General features: G+C 32.6%; 1 protein-coding gene, 1 non-coding gene and 1 pseudogene across 12 annotated transcripts; all 3 read left to right on the forward strand.

Annotated features, from left to right (window-relative positions):
• The first annotated feature begins 1,584 nt into the window (after positions 1-1,584).
• On the forward strand, positions 1,585-5,640 carry LOC107920463 (pre-mRNA splicing factor SR-like 1; annotated as a pseudogene).
• Positions 5,641-6,541: 901 nt separating this feature from the next.
• LOC121205242 (small nucleolar RNA R71) lies at positions 6,542-6,648 on the forward strand. The gene has a single exon (XR_005900327.1). It is a non-coding gene; the product is annotated as a small nucleolar RNA R71 (small nucleolar RNA).
• A 9,185-nt stretch (positions 6,649-15,833) lies between these two features.
• Positions 15,834-22,225, forward strand: LOC107919828 (inactive poly [ADP-ribose] polymerase RCD1). 11 transcript variants are annotated; one of them, XM_041074793.1, is made up of 10 exons: positions 15,870-16,206; positions 17,414-17,614; positions 17,760-17,801; positions 17,870-18,070; positions 18,211-19,020; positions 19,433-19,674; positions 20,077-20,174; positions 20,890-21,075; positions 21,590-21,685; positions 21,795-22,225. In XM_041074793.1, the coding sequence occupies exons 4-10, from the start codon at positions 18,030-18,032 to the stop codon at positions 21,855-21,857; spliced, it is 1,536 nt and encodes a 511-aa protein (XP_040930727.1). In that variant the 5' UTR covers positions 15,870-16,206; positions 17,414-17,614; positions 17,760-17,801; positions 17,870-18,029; the 3' UTR covers positions 21,858-22,225. The 11 variants fall into 11 exon arrangements, with proteins under 11 accessions (XP_040930729.1, XP_040930727.1, XP_040930725.1 ...); XM_041074791.1 differs by having other exon boundaries at positions 17,760-18,070; positions 20,059-20,174; XM_041074790.1 differs by having other exon boundaries at positions 17,858-19,020.
• The last annotated feature ends 1,544 nt before the right edge of the window (positions 22,226-23,769 follow it).

Genomic DNA, 23,769 nt, shown 5'->3' on the forward strand with positions numbered 1-23,769 from the left:
CATTTGCTCATTCTCCATGTTGGGGCCGTAGGGTGGGTATTCTGAATTGCTCATCCACTACAGCAAAACAGGTTTTTAGCGGCGTTTGGATAAAAAATGCCACTATAGATTAAGCATTAGCAGCGCTATTTGAAAAACGCCGCTATAGGTCGAGCATTAGCGGCGCTTTTTAAAAAACGCCGCTATAGGTCGACCATTAGCGGCGCTTTTTTTAAAATGCCACAAAAAAGTTAAGCACAACGTCATCGTTTTATGTTGAACTTTAGTGGCATTAACGGCGCTTTTTGAAAAACGCCGCGATAGATTAAGCATTTGCGGCTCTTTTTGAAAAACGCCGCTATAGATCAAGCATTAGCGACGCTTTTTGAAAAACATCGCTATAGGTTGACCATTAGCGGCGTTTTTTCAAAAATGCCACAAAAAAATTAAGTACAACACCGTCGTTTTATGTTGAACTTTAGTGGCATTAGGGATGCTTTTTGAAAAACGCCGCAAAAAACATTTTATCTGTTTATTTATTATTTAACTGGTTTATTTATATTAATTAAAATACAATTTATTTTTAATTGAATATTTAAATTCTTCAAAAATAATAATAACATGTAGAAAAATTTGAAAGTAAAAACATAGAAAAATATTTGTTAAAAATGAAAAAAATTAAAATACTATTATTTAAAATAATTTTAAAGTTTTTTGGGTATATGACTTATTGTTTTTAAATTTATATATTAAATAATTTCTTATATAATCGTAAAAGAGATAGTATTAATTTTAAAATATTGAATTAATTATCATTATGGTTTAAGGTTTATGATTTAGGGTATATAATTTAGGGTTTAAGGTTTAAGAGTTACTATTTTAAGGTTTATGGATTATGGATTATGGATTATGGGTTTAGGGATTATGGTTTATGGTTTATGGTTTATGGTTTATGGTTTATGGTTTATGGTTTAAGGGTTGGGATTTAAGATTTAGGTGTTAGGGGTTAAGGGTTTAGGGTTTATGTTTTATGATTTAAGGTCTAGGGGATAAGAGTTAAGGGTTTAGGGTTTAGATTAATTAGTGTTTTTAATTTATATATTAAATAATTTCTTATATAATTGTAAAAGAGATAATATTAAATTTAATATATTAAAATTATGATTATAGTTTAAATTATTTAAGAGATAATAGATAAACTTTATATATATTAAATGGTTTAGGATTTAAGGTTTACTTGAGATTTGTTAAATAATGAAATTTTATGCAATCAATTAATGCTTCTATATTTAAAAATATTTAATCTAATTCATTTGATATATAAAAATATATAAAAATTTCAAAATTTATCTAATTTTTTAAATATTACTTAAATTTTTTAAAAAATATTTATATAAAATTGATATGAAAGATATAATAATTCAATATAAAAATTATAAAAAAAATCAAGCATTAGCGGCGTTTATAATAAAAACGCCGCAAAAGGCAAGCAATAGCAGCGTTTATGATAAAAAAGCCGTAAAAAATTAATTTATTTTAAATAAAACTGTATCGTTTTGATATAATACGTGGCTAAATTTTACTTTTGATTGAAACGACGCTGTTTTATTTCTCTCCCCCCAATTCACTCTTCTTTCCCAATTCCATTTTCTTTCTCAGCGATTCTCAGCCTGTACTTTTATTTCTCTTCCTCCATTCCCTTTTCTTTCCCAATTTCCTTTTCTTTCTCAATTCCCTTTTCTTTCTCAGCCTTTCTCAACATGTTCTTCTAATTTATACCCGAAAAACTTGATTAGTCTCTCATTTTTGTTTTTAATAGGTAAGAGGTAAGCCTAAGCTCTCATCTCTTCGACTTAGGTTTATTGTTTATCCTCCTCCTATCAATTGCTTTGATTCCTTCCCAAAATTTCATCACTCTCACGCTTTTTAGTGGTGCGTTTCTCAATTCCTTATCCTTCCCTTATGATTTCTCGGTTTTCCCCCTTATCTTATGTTGAATCTATCTACTTTTTCTCTTTATTCGGTTATTTCAATTCTGGCCGAGGATATTTTGTTAAATGAAACTTTTTTAAGGGATTTGCTTTGTCGTTTGTACTTATTAGGGTTTTGAGATTTGATTGACGATTAATATGCTTCTACGCACGATGTTTTAAAGAAAATACCTTATTTCCAATTAATTTGATTAGGGTTGGTTTTCGTATCTCGAATAATTTTAAGGTTTTTTTTTAGATATTAGAAATCAGGATGGGTTTTATGGTTCTTTTGATTCTGTTTCTTTTCTCTCGAAAATCAGATGATGTTATTTTGAGCGGAGTAAGGTTATGATTTATGACACTTTGTGTGTAGTCTTGTGTTGACAGTGCAGGGTATTGTCATGGAGATACAAACATGTGCTAAACCGACTGATTCACTGTTAGAGAAGGTGCTTTGTATGAATATATTATCTTCTGAATATTTCAAAGAGCTTTATTGATTAAAGACTTACCATGAAGTCATTGATGAAATTTACAATCAAGATGATCATGTCGAACCGTGGATGACTGGGAATTGTCGTGGTCCTTCTACTACATTCTGTTTTCTTTACAAGTTTTTTTACCAAGAAACTTGCTGTCAAGCAAATGCATGGGCTACTGAAGCACCCTGATTCTCCTTACATTAGAGCAGTAAGTAGAAGTTTTGCCGTTTATCTTCTCTTATTTGTTTTCCCAACCATGTAAAAATTGTTTGTTGGAAGAGAGGATGGATAGTCGTTTCACCGTTGTTTTTGGATTTATTCATGTCTATTGATCTTTGATGTGTAATGCGGTTGAGCTTTCCCACTTTTGTACATTTGCTATCAACTTATAGTTCATTACTATTGTTGTGAATCTGAAGTTGTCATTACAACCTGATTATGGTTTAAACATGACTTCGTTACTCTATCATTGTTGTTTGTATTTTTGGACATTTTAAAAGTTATAAGTGCTTGCTTAGTTAAGTGGACTGCCTGACCAAGTTTGCCTTATTTTTCTTTTATTTGTAAAAATAAATATGTAAGCATTATAATATTATTGTTTTACATAGCAGATTTCCTCGTTAAATGTTTGATTTTTTTTTGTTTAGAGCAGATCCTTTCGCTAAGAAGGATTGGTACGATATCAAGGCTCCTTCGTCACTCGTACTCAGGGTACCAAGGTTTTTTCTTTTAGAAAATTATTTATTTATTACCCTCTTGAATTTTGTTTTAGGGTTTAATTTGACTGTGATAATAGTAAAATTAAGTCTGTTATAAAATTTTCCCTCAATCTGTCTTTGGAACCTTGATTCATTTGTTGCCATGCGACTTAGTTCAATGCTTCTGAATGTTAGTCTTTGATTGTTTGTTTATGGTTTATTGAAACCAAACCTAACCAGGTACCTAGTGGGGTTTTCCTTGTTAGTTGATGTTCATGTTCAAAGTAAATCCTGAGAGAGAAAGAGAGATAAACTAAAGTCATGGTCTTTAAGGTTAAAATATACTCAGATTGGTTATTGTTTACTATTTAGTCATATGGAAACTGACTTACCTTAAGCTGTAGCTTTGAAACAATTATAGGTAGCTAATTTTATGAGAAGATTTCTAGTTTGATTCTGCCTATGTCATAAAAACTTGAATTGATAGATGAAAAAATATTGAGTGAAGTGATAACCTATATTACATTTTAAAAAGAGAATGTATGTTTAAATTTTGAAGGTAATATTATTGAAAGAGACAGATACAAACTTCAAATATAATATTAACAGTAAATTTGACGAGAAAAATATAAAAAAAATCATAAAAACTTTTTTTAAACCAAAAGAGGAAGGGAAAATGTTAAACATAAATAAAACGTTACAAATTTAATGTCAAAATTCGAGTCTCATCAATATTTTTGTTTCACTCTTTAGGAGCTTTGCAATTTCTTATATATCTCTATGAATGAACTCTGAACTCAATGCATTTTCTTATATATTTTCTATCCGACATCCATTCTTTGGTCACAAAATGATTAAAATATATATGATTAAAATCATAGACTTCTTTTGATGTTTTTGTCTTATATATGATTAAAATATATATGATCTAAAAGCAAGAGAGAAGGAACTTAAAGCAAAAGAGGCTGAACTGAATAAGCGTGAACAGGTAATTTGTTGTTGGCTGTTTACAGTAGAGTGAGGCTGGCCCTTGAATAATAAGTGTGGTGCTTTCGATTTATTTTTGCAGTACTCGATATCAATTGTGATAAGTTGTTCCTTTCGCTTTGCAGTTACAAATTATACAGATTTCTGAAGTAATTTAAATATTGTTATCTTGGCACAAAAAAATCAAAACCATAGTTTTTGAATCTGAATTTCCAATTCATATTTCAGTTTAGTTTTTCTAACTGAATGCTTGTAAAATATCTTTATGTTCTGTAGTCTTTTTATTATGAAAATACTAAAATTATGCAATGACTTGATTCTTATATGTTCGGATGCAATATGTAACTGTGTTGTATGTAAGGTGGTTTTGCTATTCATTTTGCTTTTAGATTAATTTGTCCTTGTAGTAACTGAATGTTAACTTTATATTTTGCAAGAGTTGAGAAGGAAAGAGGATGTAATAGCACGAGGTAGGTTCTTTTTTATTTTTTATCATGATGAGTCCCGAGTTTATCCATTACCAGTTTGATTTTGACATGAGTTCTTGACATGAGTCCCTTAAACATCTTTTGCTTTTTTCTTCCAAAAGTTTAACGTCTTTCCATTAGAGTTTCATCGTCAAGTTTATCTCCTCTTCCTTTTGATCGACATTTTCAATACTTTGGGTTCAAGATCCCTTATATGCTAGAGGTATAGAGTTCGAACTTTGGCATGAGCTTGTTTTTCAGCAACTATGGCATTTTGCGCTCATCTTCAACGATTAGACACTTCAAAGTGACTAAAGATAATACCAAATTTGTTTGAATGAAAAATAATAACTTTATCAATGCTATTGGACATAGAAATTAAGATTATGATAACTAAAAACCTGTGATATTTGTGAGCTTAATAAAAAAAGTGAAACATGTTATGAGTCACATGAAATCGAGAAAGGAGATAGACATTAAACACGTGAGGTTCGTCATGACATCTCCTTTAACCTTCATTTGACCATTTTTGTCTTTTTCATATATGGCTACTTATTTTCTTTTTGAGGCCTTTACAAGTCCATCAACATGAAACTGGACTTATGCCTATCACTTATTTACAACGACATTAGCATTTACGATTAGCCTAGCCTCAGTTTTTTTATTATGGGTTTACTTTTTACTGATTTCACTTTTATTACAGTAAATGGTATAGCTAATTTCCTTGTTTTGCTCAATCAGGTGACCTAGATTCCGTTTAACAATTTTCTTTATTGCTGGAACAAGTCTTATCCTGATATAAACCTAATGTATCTATTTTGGTAATTCCATGTTTCATTTGATTTATTGATTACAATTGTGATTGTTTGTTGCAGGGTTTTGGTTTTGATTTTAAACCTTATGTCCACCCAACCTATAATGCAATAATGTCTCGCTTGACTAACCAAGATCAAGATCAAAGTACTTCACTAAGTTATATATGCAGGCATTGCAATACTTTGGCTTCATCTAAGCTTGAACCAGCCCTCTGTTGTATATTGTTTCTTCTTCTTTTCTGATTTTTTTTCCTTTGATTAATGAGAGGTGATGATGATTTGGCATTCTTTTCTCACCAAGATGAATTTTGTTTTAGAAATTGTAATACTTTGTGAGTGTGTCTGTGTGTGTGTGTGTTTTTTTATGTATTAAATTACATATTGAATCAATGTTTATGTATTAAATTTAAATTCATTAATTTTTATATTTAGTTTTGAAGTTTAAATTTTAATAGAAAATTTAATTTAATTAATATTTTTTATTTATCCTTAAAAGTATATAGTTTAAAGTTCAAATTTCAAAAATTAAACATAATATAATATTTAACATAGAAATAAATATTATTTAATTAAAATAAAATAATTTTTTTAAGGGTCATGATCTTTAGCGGCATTTGTGAGAAAAGCGTCGCTAAAGGTCATGTTTTTTAGCGGCGTTTGTGGAAAAAGCGCCGTTAAAGGTCATGTTCTATAGCGGCGTTTTTTTCATAAACGCCACAAAATGTTAGCGGCGTTGTCTTTAGCGGCGTTTTTTGCGGCGTTTGTAAAAGCGCCACTATAGGCCCAAAAAGAACGCCGCTAAAAACCTATTTTACTGTAGTGATCTCACCTCCACTTGCATCACACTGCATTACTGGATGTACCTGCGTAGAACCAAATAAACCATCAATCTTCCTATTCAAAAGTTCTACCTGATTTGAAAGTATAGTAATCGAATCGATGTTAAAAACGTCGGTTGCTTTTTTTGGCTTTGTCCTCATGACTTGCCACCGATAATTATTCAGTGACATCTCTTCTATGAACTCATAAGCCTCTTCAGGTGTCTTATTATTGATAGTTCCTCCAATAGCTACGTCGATCATTTGTCTAGTTGAGGGATTCAAACCATTGTGGAAAGTTTGAACCTGTAGCCAAAGAGGTAACCCATGGTGAGGGCACCTTCTCAATAAATCCTTGTATCTCTCCCATGCATCATAAAGTATTTCTAAATCCATCTGCACAAAAGAAGAGATGTCATTCCTTAACTTTGCCATTTTAGTCGGCAGAAAATATTTAAGCAAAAATTTTTCAGTCATTTGTTCCCAAGTAGTGATTTACCCTCGTGGTAACGAGTTTAACCACTATTTAGCCTTATTTCATAATGAAAAGGGAAATAACCGAAGGCGAATGGCATCGTCAGAAATGCCATTGATCTTAAAGGTGCCGCAGAATTCCAAAAAATTTGCTAAATGAGTGTTTGGATCCTCGTCCTGCAAACCATCAAACTGAACAAACTGTTGTGTCATTTGAATTGTGTTAGGTTTCAATTCAAAATTATTTGCAGCAACAGCAGGTCTAACTATACTTGATTTAGTTCCTGTTAAATTGGGCTTAGCATAATCGTACATAGTACAAGGAGCAGGATTCTGATTCACTGGATTTGTGGCCACTACAGGAGGCAACGAGTTGTTTTGATTTTCAGCCATCTCCTCGGAGTTATTGGTGTCATCCTCGTGCTCTTCCTCTATATACCGTAAGCTTCGCCTTATTTCTCTACGATTTCTACGAGTTGTACTTTCAATTTCGCTGTCAAAAAGTAGAGGTCATGACGGGTTTCTTCTAGTCATGAACTATAAAAACCTGCCAAAAGCAAATAAAAGAAAAATTAGTAATTAAAGTAAAAAGAAAATTAAATTGCAATAAAAATAAAAATGGCTAAAGTAATAAAAATTAAGCGTTCCTAATATCTTAGTCTCTAGCAACGGCGCCAAAAACTTGATGGTCGCTAAACTAACTAAAAACTCGACTAAGGCAAGCACACCTATCGAACAGTAGTATAGTTATGGTGAGACCGGAAATATCGTATCCACAAAGACGAAAAGTACTAGTAATTACTATCTTTTTATTATCTAGCCTAAGAATTAAAGGGATGTTTTTAAACTAAGACTAATTATCTAATTGACTTAAAAATACGACAGAGATGAAAGTTGAAAAATACTTTTGGAAAACCGATGAAGAAGACAATACCCAAGGAAGAATCTACCTAGACTTCACTTATTACTTCTGAATTAGACTATTTATTCACTTGACTTAATCTGTAGAAATCCCTGATTTATGTTATTATCCCTTTTGAAACTAAAAACAACTGACTCTAGGTTGATTAACTGAAATCTCTTTCTAATTAAAACCCCTATTGTCGCATTAACTCGATCTATGGATTCCCTTATTAGATTTGACTCTAATCTGGCAGATTTATGTCGTCCTATCTCTAGGATTGCATGCAACTCCGCTTAATTATGGGGGATCTACTCTTAAACAGGGGCTTTTGCTCCACTGAATAAGCACATCAGAACCTGAATTAATATCTTGAAATATTAAAACAAGAATTAAAACTCACAATTAAGAATAAGAATAAGTATTTATCATATAATTCAAATAGTAATAAGATCTGTCTTAGGCTTCATCTCCCTTAGGTATTTAGGGAGTTTAGTTCATAACAATAGGGGAAAACATCTCAAAATTGGGAAAATAACAAAACATAAAGAAACCCAAAAACTTCAGTAGAAATTGAATGGAGATCTTTAGTCTTGAAGTAATTCCTGCTTCCGAGTTGATTCCAATGGCTGTCTTTAAGTATTTTCTGCCTTCTGCTTTCCGTGTCCCTTTTGATCCTCTTCTAGGGTATTTATATAGACTTTGGAATGCTTTAAAACCTTAAAAATTAGCCTTTTCGAGTAGAATTAAACTTGGGTTCGACAAGGACACGGTCATGTGCCACACTCGTGTGAAGGTGCTCAAGCCGTGTGTAATTCTGAGTTGGTTTTTAGTCGACACGGTCATGACACACTGGCGTGTGGATTTCCCGTGTGGAACTGCCTAGGCCGTGTGAAACACTGAACTAGGCCCATTTTGTCCGTTTTTGGCCCGTTTCTTACTCTTTTTACTATCCTAAGTTCTCCTGAGTATAAAACATGAAATTAAAGGATTAGGAGCATCGAATTCATTAAATCTTATAATAAACCTTCCAAAAATATGTCAAACATAGGGTAAAAATATGTATATATTATGGTTTATCACACAAATATACTGCCATGGTCCAACCATGATCTTACATTCACAATGCCATAATCCAATTATGGTCTTTTCACTGAAATGCCATAGCCCAGCTATGGTCTTACGTTCTACACTTTTCCATGGTCCAACCATGGTCTTATCCGTCAATTCATCACTGATCACAGAACGATCATACTCAATCCTGTTTTCTACTCAATTTGAAAATTTGTTTCGATTTTCATCTTATCACAATAATCATGGTTCCACAACAAAGATTTGAAATAATACATTATATAATCTCTGATTTTAACAATCAATCATAAAATTCAACCATATTAACTTACCTGGGTCAATCTGTAAAATTTGTAGAAATTCAAAGACCAATCCGCTACTTTCTCTTTTCCACTTTTATCTTCGGATTCTTGATCTAAAATATAAAATTTTCTATTCATTAGCATATAATTCAATTCTAATTCACTTCACAATTATGTCTTTCAATTTTTCTAAAATTACACTTTTACCCTAAATTTTATAATTTTTACAATTTAGTCCCTAATCAATTAACCCATCAATTGAACTATTTTTTCTCAATCAACACTTTATTCCATCATTCTAAACTACTACACAACATTTTGTACTCATAATTTTAGCACAAAACCCTAATTCTTAACTTTTTCACAATTAGGTCCTAAAAATCAGTTTCTATTAAAATCACTTAATAAAATCATCATATAATGAAATTAAAGCTTCAAATCCATGATAATTCATCATAAACCTCCAGAACTCATGCATGGTAACTTTCAAAATCACTCATAAAATCAAAAACTAATGATTTCAATAGTTGGACCTAGTTGTAAAAGTCTCAAAATCACAAAATTACAAGAAATAACCAGGAATTGAACTTACTTGTAGCAAGAATATGAAAAAACAGCTTAGAGAGACTCTTTAATGGTGTTTTTGACTGAAGAAAAATGAAGAAATGTCTAGATTTTCAACTTAGTCTTTATTTTATTTGTTTAATTTGCAAACTTTCCAATTTTGCCCTTATTTCACCCAATTTCTTTGTTTTTCTTTGCCTTAACCATTTCAAACATTTACTTTAGGCTAATTTCCCTTTTAAGTCCTCTTTCATTCAACACTTAAGCTATTTAATCATTTTAACAAGTTTTGCACCTTTTTCAATCTAGTCCTTTTTAATTAATTAACTATCAAAACGTTAAAATTTTCTAACGAAACTTTAATTCTAACTCACTAACACTCTATAAATATTTATAAAAATATTTACAGCTCGGTTTATGAAATCAAGGTCTCAGTACCTTGTTTTAGACTAACTTTTCCTAATAAATTCTTTTACTTCACAAAATTCACTAATTCAAAAATACTTCTAAAATCTCATTTAAATAATAAATATTAATTTATTGAGTTTTAAAACTCACTCATCGGATTTAGTGATCTCGAATCACTATTTTCGACACCACTGAAAATTAGACTGTTACATTCATGTAACCGAACAATCATTAAAACATTTCAATCAGTTCAATCCTAATAATCAATGCTTATTCCAGTAAACAAGTCAATCACTTATCTTATTTAATCAAGAGAAATTGAAGAAAAATAGTAAAAAGATTCAGATACACGAGTTATAGTATCAGGGAGCACCGATGTGCTAAATAGGGCACAAATGTGCATACAAGAGCTCCGAACTACAAACAAGAAACCGGAGTGCATAACAAGGCACAAATGTGCAATCAGGGGCACTATAGTGCATACAAGATCACAAATGTGCTATTAAGAGCATCGTAGTGCTAACAGGAGTACGAAAGTACTATCAGGAGCACCATAGTGCTAACATGATAATCGCACATTTACCTTATTGGCATGTTAATTGTATCCTAAACATTCATTAGGTTTAAACGGGCAATTGTACAGGATTCAGGACTTTCATGTTACTATAACATTCACAAGTACGAAGGCATATATCAAAATCATCTCAATATCATGCGTTACTCTACACAGAATATATTTATCACATACATGTCTATTTATCTTTCAATTGAGTCCAAACTCAACCTTTATACAATGTTATTTCATCCAAGATTCATTTAGTACATATATAAGTATTTATAATAGAATTAATTAACATTTATAATAATTTTAAACTTATGAACTTACCTAACACAATCAGCTAACGAAATAAAACATAGGGATTATCCTGTAGTTTTCTTTTTCCTCGATTATCAACAACTTGATCTATATAATAGTTAAAGTTCAAATTATCAATTTCAAATGTATTATAACACTCAAATACATGCATATGACCTTTTAATTTCATTTTACACAATTTTCCTAAACTTTTACATTTTATTCAATTTAGTCCCTAAAATAGAATTGAGTATAACTTTCACAATTGTACTTTGTTTTTCATTCCAATTTCAATTATAACTTTTACAACCCTAATTTATAGAATTCTTCATCAACATCTCATTTTAGTCCCTTAATGCAAAAACTAACAAAAATCACTTAACAAAATAGTCCTAAAGCATTTCCAAGCTTACAAATCTATCATTTCCTATCAAGAACATTAAAACATCAACAATGGTAACTTTTACAAACTTTAACAAAAATTTAATTTAGTACCCGAGATAGCTAGTTAAGTTACAATGATTTTTAAAACATAAAATTTATAAAAAAAGAGTTTATAAAACCTTACCATGCAAGGCCAAATAGATTGAATATTTGAGAGATTCTTACCTATGGTGAAAAATAATCAGTGGAAGAAGAAAGTGATGACAACCATCACTTTGCTATGTTTAATTATTTTTATTACCTTTTATTAAATTATTATTTTAACCTTAATCATAAAAAAGTTCCACCCAAAATCATAGGCTTAACAGTCCATGCTCTCATACAAAGGGTTATTTTCCTTTTAAAGCCTTAAGCAATTACCAATTAAGTATTTTAGCTAATAAAATCCAATACCGATTAACTTACGATTTTTTATGTTTTAGTCTTTTTTCCTTAATTAACTATCAAATCATCAAAATTAACAGACCAAACTTCAATTCACCTATACAATAGCTCTGTAAATATTCAATGAAAATATTTATGAGATCGATTTACAGAAATAAGGTCCCGATACCTCATTTTCAAAAACCATTGACTTTCGGTACGAACCACTTGTACTATGTCTAATTGGCCAATTAACAATTCTATCAAATCATGATTTATTATAATATTATATTTAACTTATAAATATTACATAATAATATTTATAGACTTACTCGTTGGAATTGTGGTCCCATAACCACTTTTTTCAACACCACTGAAAAATGGGTTGTTACAATGATGAGCTTGTTTTTAAGCAATTTGAATGTCTTTTCAATAGTTTAGCTTATTTTTTGCAATTAAGTAAGTGTAAATGTCTCTTTTTATTCATTTTGAGACCCTAATTGGCCAATTGTGCCATTGGGGGCCCTAATTCCCTAAGTTAGTTAAGTTAGTTATTATTGTAGCTAGGGTTTATTTGCACCTTTAGTACCTCTTCTTTATTTGTAATGACTTTCAAATTTTTATGTTAATGATATTTCAGTTTATTTTATTTTCATCTGTCAAAAACTTCGTCTTTAGTGTTCTTTGTTTATTATTTGGCTATTAGATACTCGTCTTTACTTTTCTTTTAAGTTTTCTAGGTATCTAAAATTTCATTTTCTTGTTGACTTTGATGTTAATGGCTACCATGTTTCCTTTTTTTATTGTTTGTTAGCTTAGTTTTTATCATGAGTAATTGAACCTTAAAGGGGTTGATTGATGGAGATGTGGGTCAGCTGATTTTTTAATAAGGGGCTAAATTGCAATAAATTAGACTAAATGGAATAAACCTAAAAACTTAGGATTAACGCCCCTTAAGGAAAATCTAAGCAAGTGACACCGATAGGTAATCTTCTTAAGCATCTATTCGTTAGTCTCGGGCTAGCCGGTGAAATCGAGAGATAAATCATATTAACTTGTCTAATTTGGTAAAATTGGGGCCGAGAGGTAAAATGGAATCATTTTAGACATTTAAGCAATTTAGGTCCCTAATTTAAGAGTTGGTGAACCACATCAAAATCAATCAACCACTGTTATTTATTTATTTATTAATTCATCAATTTGCACGCTTTACGATTTAGTCCTTTTGTAGTTAGTTCATAAATTAGTGTAATCACTCTCAACTTTATGGTTTTTCATAATATAATTTTTAGTGATTAGTTGGTTAAACTCTTTATTTTGCATGCTCGTAGCTAGATTTGGTTCAATTGTTGACTCATTTGGGTTTGATCCTTAGAGTACTCCATACCCCATTGTATAATTATATTACAACAGACCCGTCACACTTGCAGAAATTGCACGATAGTATATATTTTGATTATTTGTTTATTATTTTAGTGTTGATTTCTCTCTTCCATTCATGAGAGTAGGGGAGAGGTGATCACTTCCGGAATCTCCATTGCTTCAACTTAGTGATGCTTGGTAAGCAGAGTTGATAGTTTCTGTCAATCATGACTCTCTTCTTTTCCATGTTATCAAAGCCAAATATTTTTCCCATTATGGGTTCTTTGACTTTATAAAATGTAGGAACCCTTCGTTTATTTAGAAAAGTGTTCTAGCAACCAAATGTTTGCTTGCTCAATGAGTTTGATGGTAGGTTGGTCTGGGACATGATATTCAGATTTGTAATGAACCTTGGATTCCGGATGATTCAAACTTTTTTGTTGCCTCTACTCTTTTGGATGGTATGGATGAGCTTCGACTGTACGATCTTTTCAATTAGAACAAGGCTAGATGGGATTTGGCGATGGTTGATGGTTTATTGGCCCCTTTGATGTGCAAAGAGTGTTACCAATCCATTTAGCAACCGATAAGTTGAGAGATAGACAAATTTGGCATTTCACATGATCGAGTGAGTACGGGGTTAAGTCGAGATACATGCTGGTTTTGAACACGCTGTCCAATGTTATGAATTTTGCTATTGAGAGGCATTGGAACAAGTTGAGGAATTTAGAGGTCCATCCTAATGTCATCGACTTCTAGTGGTGTTGCTTACAGTGTTTTCTCCAGTATAAAGGTGGCGTTGCTGATATTGGTTGTCCGATCATTTCCCTTTGTCCTCATTGTGGGGTGTCAAAAGTGTAGAGCATGTTCTAATATATATTGCCTGATTGCTATAGTTGTTTGGCGGGAGTTGGGGTTGGTAGTGGAATCATAGTCGATTTTTCCTTCTTGAGCACCATTTTCGATTTGGTTGTTGTTCATTCTCACCACCGCATATTGACAATGACTTAGAGTTTCTGGCTACATTGAAATCTTCTCATTTGGTAATAAAGTATAGTGTCCTTACAGTTATTTTGATTGCTGATCATTTTCTACAAGATTGAATGGATGCTCGTAACATTATTAACAATTTACATTGTTAACAATTTACAATAACCTATTGTCGAGGTGCGATAATAGTGAGCATTAGTTTAGACCTGATCTGGAATGGCTAAAGTGTAACGTGGATGCGATAGTTAACAACGAGCAGAGACGTTCCTCATTTGTTGTTGTCCGTTCTCATATAGAGGCTTTTGTCTAGGGTGTTTCTAGTTCGCTACTTTGAGGGTTCAACAATAACATGGCTAATTTGTTTGTCATATATGAGGCTCTATCATGGTTGAAACAAGAAGGTTTTGAGGAGGGGGTCATTGAGTCAGATTGTGAATTGGTCATAGCCACATTGAGAACTACTATGACAAATCTTTCTGAGTTTGGGAGCATTTTGCATGATTGTACTAGTATTAATAAAATATCTGAGTTAGTGTTACGAGTCAACTAGGCACCAACTCGTTTAGTGAAATTATGAAGATGTTCTTCCATAATTAAAATAAGTTATTTTTTTCGAAGGTATTTTAGTCTTTTTATTTAAAAATAAATAAAAATTTTACACGAGGTAGGATTTGAATCCATACCAAGTACATAGTTTCCACATGCATACGTATGTGATAAGATTTCTAATTTTATTAAAAATAATATATATATACACGTGTTTTAATTTTTATATAATTTCTTTAAAAACTTACTTTTTTTTCCATGAAGTAACTATTTTGCCTACATGCTTATATAGCTAGATATAAAAGGGAGTTTAATTGATATTCTAAAAAAAAAAAAGTTCAAATGACCTTTCTTTTAGCTGACAAGTGGAACATCCACAATGCTATTTTATTTTTTATTTTATAAAAATAGTTAAATTTTAATTTTGATCTCTCTAATATACTTTAGTTTGAGGTTTAATCTATATATTTTAATTTCTAATATAATTTGGTCTTTATATTTTTACATGTCATTAATTATTACAAATAATTAATATTGTTAACTTTTTTAATACTTTAAAAGTCTTACAAACTAACATGTGGCTTTCTATTTCTTTAAATTTGCATCGCTTTTTTCTTGACTTTATAAGATAATGGTTAAATTTCAATTTTCACCTCTAAACTATGTTGAAACTTGAGATTAATTTATATATACTTTAAATTTTTACATAATTTGATCCATCTACATTTATAATGTTATTAATTAGTTTAAACAGTTAATTAATATTATTAACTATTTCAATCAAAATACCGACACTAATTTTTTTCTAAATATACTATTCCACAGAAATTTTTTTTATTAAGACAATTTTGAATGTGTATTTTTTAAAAAACATTCCATCAATATTTTCAATGCTATTTTTATTTTTACATGATTTAATTTCAAAATGTCATACCACGTAATAAGCAATTATATTGTAAAGATAAAAAAAATCTAAATTTACAAAATATATAAAATTTTAAAATATATTTTAATTTAATTTGACTTAAAATGAGTTTAGATAAACGGTAAAATACAATACATTTAGTTTAATTTTTTTCTTATGCTATACGATTATTATAATATCTAATTTTACTATTATTATTATTTTTAGACTAATCACAAAGCGTCTAATTTTTTTAAAGGGTGTCACAAATTCCAGTAAATAATCATGAAAAAGGAATTTTCAGTCAATAATTGTGAGTTTGACAGGAAGTTTATCTTCTAATGGGGCCTACACTGAGTTATTTTTGCTTTCATCCAAATATATAAAAACCTATAATAGTAAGCTCCTTGTTTTTCCGGCTATTTTTTTTTAGTTCCCCCAATTACCCTTCCTAGCAACCGCCTTTACGCTTTAAATGAATGAATTTTAAAATCCCGAAATGACCCTCATGTTTCCTCTCGTTTAATTTCGAAGTCGTGGATGACGGATCCAATCAAAGATACTTGGTGACAGCATAATTTGTGACGGGCTTGTAACTTTATCCTCAACTCGTTTTGATGGTTCGGTTCGCCCTTGCTTTTCGTCCAAGAAGGCGAGATAGCGCAAAAGAAAATAGTAACTAATTCTTTGAGTTAGGGTTTTTAACTTTTCTTTTTCTTTTATTTTCTTCTCTCTCCCATCCCTCCACCTTCTAGAAAACAGAAAAGTAAATCAATCACTCCAAAATTTATCTCATCTGCAGGTAATATTTTCCATTTTCTTTTAGTTTTATTTTCCGTTTTATTTTCTTTGATTAAGTTTTTGACAACGGATTATATAGATCGGCCCTGATCTTGGCATCTGGAAGGCGTTGACTTCATTTGTTGAATGGTTAATTCTTTTGATGGTTGATTTCTGTGATAATTGGTTTTCTAGGGGGATCAATAAAAACATTATGATATGTTAATTTTGAGAATTTTGCTTTAGGATTTTCATTTTAGGTTTTTTTTCGACCTTGCAGTTTTTGTGAGAAATTGCGGATTTGTAGAATATTGATATTCTCCTTTTCTTTTTCTTTTTTGATTGACTCAGTTTTCAGCTATAGAAAACATTTTTTTAGTTTTTAATTTTAGGAATCTATGTTCCAAGGTTGAAATTTTGTATTTTCTTTTTTTAATTCTCGATCACCATTCTAATCACGTGAAACACCAGATTTCTTGTCATCTTATGTTCTTAGTTTTTTTAATTAGTGTAGAAATATATTTAGTTTGATGATTTGGATGAAATATTTTTTAGGCTGATTTTCTATTTTTTTCACAAAAAAAAACACACTCGAGTCTTTATGTATTTGTAAGAATTTTCCAGTTTTTCCTAATCTTAATTTTCTTTGGTTTCATTAATTTTTGCTCAATTTTCTTAACAGAAATCAGCATAGGATTTAAATTTTTGGTATACTTTTGGCTGCTTTTTTTTTTCTTTTCGAGGTCAACCGGGGGATTGTCGTGACTATACTTGTTATTCAAAAAAGCTCATATTCTCAGGTCAACGCCGGTTGTGTTTCGATATTTATGTAATTAGTATCATACTAATTCTGCTCGGAGTAAATTTTGCAGTTTTGTGAAAATTTCTAATTTATTTTTGGTCAGATGTCTGATTAATATGTGCAACATCAACATCAACTTGTTATTCAAAAAAGCTCATATTCTCAGGTCAACGCCGGTTGTGTTTCGATATTTATGTAATTAGTATCATACTAATTCTGCTCGGAGTAAATTTTGCAGTTTTGTGAAAATTTCTAATTTATTTTTGGTCAGATGTCTGATTAATATGTGCAACATCAACATGTACAATATTTTTATAAATATTGTTGAAACATAATTTCTATAAATTTATTTGCTACAATAAAAAATGGGAACCGAAGAATTGTTGAAACATAATTTTTATAAATTTATTTGCTACAATATTTGTAGGTATTGTTATGTGATGCTGTGGGAGGCAGGGTACCAAATGCTGTAGAGTAATAAAGAAGTTGCTATTTCTTCTAGGAAATAATTGTTAGGAAAGAAAATGAAGAGTAACATGTCCAAGATTAATATGTGCAACATCAACATGTACAACATGGATATGTGCAACATGAACATGTACAGGATTGACACTAACTGCAGTTCTAGGTATGCGATCCTCTTGCCTTGTGGCGATTCTATTAAGTTTGGTTTCATATGCTATCAGTTGCTTGATTATTGCTTATATTCCAATTAGTATGATTTCATATCTAGGCCATTTAATGCCCTGACCTTTTTTATTTCTTTTTTTCAGGATTTCAACTTTTAGGAGACTGTTCCTGTAGTTCGGTAGAAGGTTAGACTTTCTATTCGTTTTTACAGTAGAACTATTGGTTTTAAACCTGTTGATAGGGATTGATCTAGGAAGAAATGGAAGCACCGAACGCCATGGTATTGGATAGTAAGCCTTTGGTTCTACATGGCATGAAGAGGAAGCGGGAAACACAGCATACAACATATTTTCCTGGGGCCTCGCATCTGGTACCACTACAGTTGCCCAGCTTGTGTTTAGCTTTCCAGAAACATGACAAGCACAGGAGATTGGAGGATTGCGAAGGCAGAGTTGTGAGTTGTGGTTATACTTCAAAAAGATCTTTGTTACTTTGCTATTCAAATTTTAAGAAAACAGGCATTCCAAAGCGCATAATGTTCTATGAGAAAGGTGAATGGACTGATTTTCCCAATGATCTTATTGCCTCAATCAGGAAAGATCTCGTCACAAAGAAGCCGGCTATTGAGGTTGAGATAGACAGTCAATCTTTTGTGTTAGATTTCTTGCATATGTTTCGATTGGAGCTGAAAACTGGCATGAGACACCCCATTGCTTGGATTGATGAAGCAGGTGGCTGTTTCTTTCCTGAGATTTTTACTGGTGAGGATGAAGCATACCCGTGCTGCAAAGATGAATGTGCGAATGACCAAGAATTCATGTTTAGTGAATCTTATGCCCCTCGTGAGATCAAGCTACATCTTGAGATTGGCATTAATGGTGTTGAGCAGCCAAAGTTGGAATGTAGTGGGGAGTCGAGTTCTTTTGTGAGACATTTTCAAATTGCTCAGAAACCTGCCTCCAGTTATTCTGCTGCGGAAGCCGAGGATAATTGCAATAGGAGTGCCGATGGAAAACCCAATAAAGCTGTTGAGGATATTCAAGAGAAAAAGAAAAACTTAGTTCCAGAAAGCGAGTTTGTTGATGTACTGTTCAACGAGCCGTTGGAGTCTTCAACTGTTGAACAGATGTTTCTTATGGGTATGAACACTTGTGAAGGTGTGGATATTCTTGATATAAGACCCTGCTCCAGTACACAATATAGATTAGAGCGTTTCCAGAAGCAGGTCCAAATTATGAAGAAGTATCGGGGGACTGCAAATGTTCAACGTGCATGGCTTGCTTCCTCTAGAAAAGCATTGCCTACCATCATGATGCATGGGCTTGCAGACTGCCGTCTTTCTTCAATCCCAGACCTATATGCCGCTGGTGTTCATCTTGCTGCAGCAGAATTTACTAATGGCAGGTTGGAGTTTTTTTGTTGTTTTTGCTATCAATACATGTATGGCACTGGTGTTCATCTTGCTGTGGCAGAGTTTACTAATGCCACATTAATAGTTTTATGGATTCAACTCTACAGAAATGTAGGCAAATTTTATGTTGCATATCATGATTCATGTCTTTATTAGGTTCACTCTGAACATAGACTTCCTCTTTCTACGAGAAATTTTCTTGCTTTCTGTTCCTGATCTCTCTTTTCACGTAAGTGCTGGTTTCCACTAGCTTCTATCTTTTTTCTTCAGTGCTTCATTGATCTTCCAGTTGTTTTCAAGAATCCTATCCAGACGAATTTTACTAATTTATCTAAAACATTTTCATGCTTTATTTTCCATACTGTGGTGATGTTGAGTCTGAATGTTTATCTTTTATTTGTGCAGTGCAAAGTATTGTGATGTTGACGAAAATGGAGTACAGTACATGATATTATGTCGCGTAATAATGGGAAAGATGGAGCTTCTTTTCCCTGAAAGTGGACAATGTTTTCCTAGCAGTGAGGATGTTGATAGTGGAGTGGATGATCTTCATCATCCGAAGTATTATATTACCTGGAACATGAATATTAACACCCACATTTATCCAGAGTTTATTGTTAGTTTCAAACTCTCCTCGAATGCTAAAGGTGATATATTTCTTCTTTGGAATGCTGTTTATTTGATGCTGATATGCATTATTTCTTTTCTTTTATGTAACATCAAATTGAAACTGTTCTCAACTCATTGAACATGACAATTAATTTTGGTGGTTGGCAATCAACTTAATGACCTTTAATCATGTGATCTGTATTTCAACTTTGATATCTAAATTTTTAATTTTGTTATTTAAGAAAATAAGGCTTCCTCCACTATGCATTGTCATCCGCCTCTTGGTGCGGGATTTTTTTCCGCTTGAGATTAGTGATGACTCCCAACTGGTGGTTCAATGGCTGTGTTTTTGGGAAATTCTGTATGGATATTGTGTATTTCCTTTTCTGTTATAAACATTTACAGTTCTTTATCTCTTGAAGTTTATGTGGTACCGACAGGGAATTCGGTTGGAAGTGAGGCTAGTCATGCTATTTCAGGTGTCACTGCATCTTCAAAAGGAGCCCAAGGTTGTTTACCAGCATCTGCTGGTGAATTGGTGAGTAATATAATTGCTGTATTTACATTTAGAAGTCATGGTGTAATGATAAGCAGGATGATTAATGAACTTGATCCTACTCTATGGTGGTTGCTCACCTGTTCTTACTTCCTAGCTGTTGATTTTTGTGGGATTGTCTTTGGTCAGAAAACGGTTGGACTTTATGGATACTTTGATTGTCGTCATTAGCTTTATGGTTTTGGCACAAATGGGAGGAACTCTATCTTGTTTGACAAGCATTTCAAATTATTGTACATTATCTACTGATACGCAAAGTATCCAAGATACCATATGGCTTGTGTTAAGGTCTTAAATTTCTGAGATGCTAGGTTTGTACTAGTTCATTTGCCTACTCTTTTGTCCTGCAATGTATGTGCAATAGGTGGTTGCTGTTCGAGCACTCAGATTCCAAAAGCTTACTTTTTAAAATCTGTGTGTGGAAGGTGTAGATGCAGCAAATTATTGTGTGATGTTGACTTATGCTAGCAAGAGTGGTGGAAGGAAAGTGGCACTCAGAAGAATTTTAAAATAGAAGAGCATGATATTATCTGTCTCTGCACCCTGAGGCAGTCTTTATTCCTATGTTTTGTGTCATACAGCAACACAAAACAACCTTTGTACTTTTAAGATATTTTCAGGCGGAAATGGCAGTCCTGATAATTCGTATATCTTGTGAGGTTTACTTATGTTTGCTGCTGATATTCTTGTCATTTAGGGGAGTACTAAACACCAAAATTCAGATTCAGGGGGATCCCAAGAAAATGATCCTAGTCTGGGTTCAAACACTTCAAAGACCCCTAAATCCCCTTGGATGCCTTTCCCTATGTTGTTTGCTGCTATCTCAAATAAGATTCCTCGTATGGATATGGACCAAGTTGCTAATCATTATGAACTGTTCAGGGTATGTTTAGTAAGATGTTTAATTGTTGGTTTCTAGGGGTGTAAGTGAGACACTAGTGTCCGCAAGCTACTCGAGTTCGACTTGGAGAAAATTCGAACTTGATTTGATACTTATCAAGCCAAGTCGAGCTATTGATCAAGTTGAATTCGAGCTTGTAGTACTTGACTTGAATATCTTGCGAGCCTTATCGAACTTTTCATATTTTTATACTATTAAATTATGTTATTACCCTTAATATATATTATTAACCCTAAGCTTAATTATTGAGTTGAGCTCGAGGTCAAGTACAAAAATTGGTAAATGAGCTTGATTGAGCTCAAGCTTAAGTAGCTCGATTATATCTCAAGCTAAGCTTGAGCTTAAAAATAGATGTTGGATCAAGCTCGAGCTGAGTATCGAGCTTGAGCGTGGCAGTATTGGGCTTGGCTTGGCTTGATTACACCCCTATTGGTTTCTCTATGGTTTTAAATAAAGCTTCTAATTCTTCTGTGTTATATCTTTTTTGCTCCGTAAGGCAAAGAAGATAACTCGTGATGATTTTGTCAAAAAGTTGAGATTGATAGTTGGAGATAATTTGCTGAGGTCAACAATAACTTCACTACAAAGCAAGGTATGATTTTAAATCCTTGGTCTGTTTTAATTACTCTGCAATGCAATACCACTACAAAATGTTGATTTGATTTAACGTTAATCTAATTTAGTTTTCTGGCAATTTGCAGATACCATCGAGGCATGAATTAGAGGTGGCAAAACAGAACATGAAGGGTCCTGGAAGCCTTTGAGTTTTACCATTTTCACGTTTAGGTGTGGAAGGCTTTGCTGCTTGGTATCCTCAAAAGCTGTTGGTGCTATTGGGTGACTTCAGCTTGCTTCTTGTTATCAAAATGCATCGACATGATAAGGACATGTTTGAAGGTACTTGTAGGAGTCTTAGCACTGCTTTGTTTTTTAATGGTGTAATTGTTCGGTATATCTCCTAGTCTCTAGTAGCATTGATTTGGTATTTGCTCAAAACTGAAGAACTCGTTTTCAACCTGAACCGGCTTGCTAGCCAACTCTATCCTTTTTTTCTTTTGGTTTTCAATTTTTTTTCTGAATGTGGACGTGGTGCATCGTTCTCTTATAATAAATAAATAATTGTTGCCTGACATTTCTACGAGTTCTTTTGGGCGTTTAAATGTAATACCGGAGAGGAGGGGAGCTTCCAACTTCCAAAAGTAAAAGAAACGTGCCGAAGATCAATTGTGGTAAACTTGGTGCCGCCTGTCCATATCCCATGGTCATGTGCGAGATTAGGATGGCACGCCAGAGATAAAGGATTAAGTCGTTTGGAATGAGGAAGTCAATTATCGGGTAAGATGATTGGGGGATCGTAGATAAATACCTAAGAGCAACCATTTGGTTAATGTCAGTGGAGCCCCCAGCACTTCAGATTGATGTTTCTTTATGGAGTTGCATGGGACCGGCTAGTTGACAATGACTCCCATGACTCGTGGTATAAGAGCAACCATTTGGTTAATGTCAGTGGAGCCCCCAGCACTTCAGATTGATGTTTCTTTATGGAGTTGCATGGGACCGGCTAGTTGACAATGACTCCCATGACTCGTGGTATATTTGCAAATTGCAATTGCACCAGCCATTGGTTCTTTACTCTTGAGCAATGAAAAGAAAAAGAGTGCAATTGGTACCGGCTTGCTTCACAGCAAAGTGAAGTTGGATTAATCTTCAGTTTCCCCCCAAATAAAATCTGTTGGACGTTTCATTATATCTGGTTTTCCATTAAGTCTTTAGGTCATGATATAGGAAATGGGCTAGGACAAACGAGGGCTTTAGTTTTTGACCCAGTTCAATGAGACGCGGGCCTGATGATCCATCTTCAGAAAATGAAAGTGATTGAAGACTTTGCAGTATTACGAGCAAAAGATGAAAACATCTGTTTTGGATGGGGAACAGAGCAATTTAATGAGCAGCTTTACAGATTTCTCTTTATTGCTTCATTATGAACTGTAAAGAACAACGGGAAATTTTTCTCTTTTACATGCATTGTATTTAGAGAGATTCTTTTCTTGTACCTTCCCCGGGTTTGAAACTTTGAACCTTGAGGTAAACATCCGAATTTACACCTTTGACACACACCCCAAAAAAAAAATCCATAAAAAACATAGACCAAAAGAATCAAGCAGCTAGTTTACTAGTCTACGACACTGAAATAATAATAGAAAGAAGAATAAACATATGGGAAATTAACCTAAAGAAAAAAGGGGAAAAAAAAAAAGGGTGGTCCACTTACGGTATCTGAGTAGTGGGGAGGGTTAATGAGAGAGTTCAGTGGTTGTGGTAGTCTCCTTCCCATGGACCACCAGAAGATAAATTGATTCAGCATTTGTCACATCATACCATCACCTTGCATTAAAAGCTCCTAATTATGAATGAATGATTCATATCTGACTTTCAATATTTCAAAAAACTAAAAAATAAAAAAGGAGGGGTCTTCTGACATCTTCACTTCACCTTCCCTTAGCTTTTCACATTCTCAAAACATACCCCCAAATCTTTCCTCCACTATCTAATTCATCCCTTTTGTATTAAAAGTTGCAATAAATCTTTAAAACCGTACGTATGATATTTGTTACCAATATTAAAATAAAATAAAGGAGAGAGATGACATGAATGACAGTTTTAGGTTTTGCTGTA

Source organism: Gossypium hirsutum, chromosome A08, assembly GCF_007990345.1.
Source record: "Gossypium hirsutum isolate 1008001.06 chromosome A08, Gossypium_hirsutum_v2.1, whole genome shotgun sequence".
In the NCBI taxonomy this organism is placed as follows: Eukaryota; Viridiplantae; Streptophyta; class Magnoliopsida; order Malvales; family Malvaceae; genus Gossypium; species Gossypium hirsutum.

What these genes read in the sequence shown, in the direction of transcription:
- LOC107919828 (XM_041074785.1), top strand. Translation starts at nt 17,876, where the DNA reads ATGGAAGCACCGAACGCCATGGTATTGGATAGTAAGCCTTTGGTTCTA. An exon ending in GCAGAATTTACTAATGGCAG is followed by an intron (nt 19,021 to 19,432) that starts GTTGGAGTTTTT and finishes TTATTTGTGCAG; the next exon opens with TGCAAAGTATTGTGATGTTG. An exon ending in ATCATTATGAACTGTTCAGG is followed by an intron (nt 21,076 to 21,589) that starts GTATGTTTAGTA and finishes TTGCTCCGTAAG; the next exon opens with GCAAAGAAGATAACTCGTGA.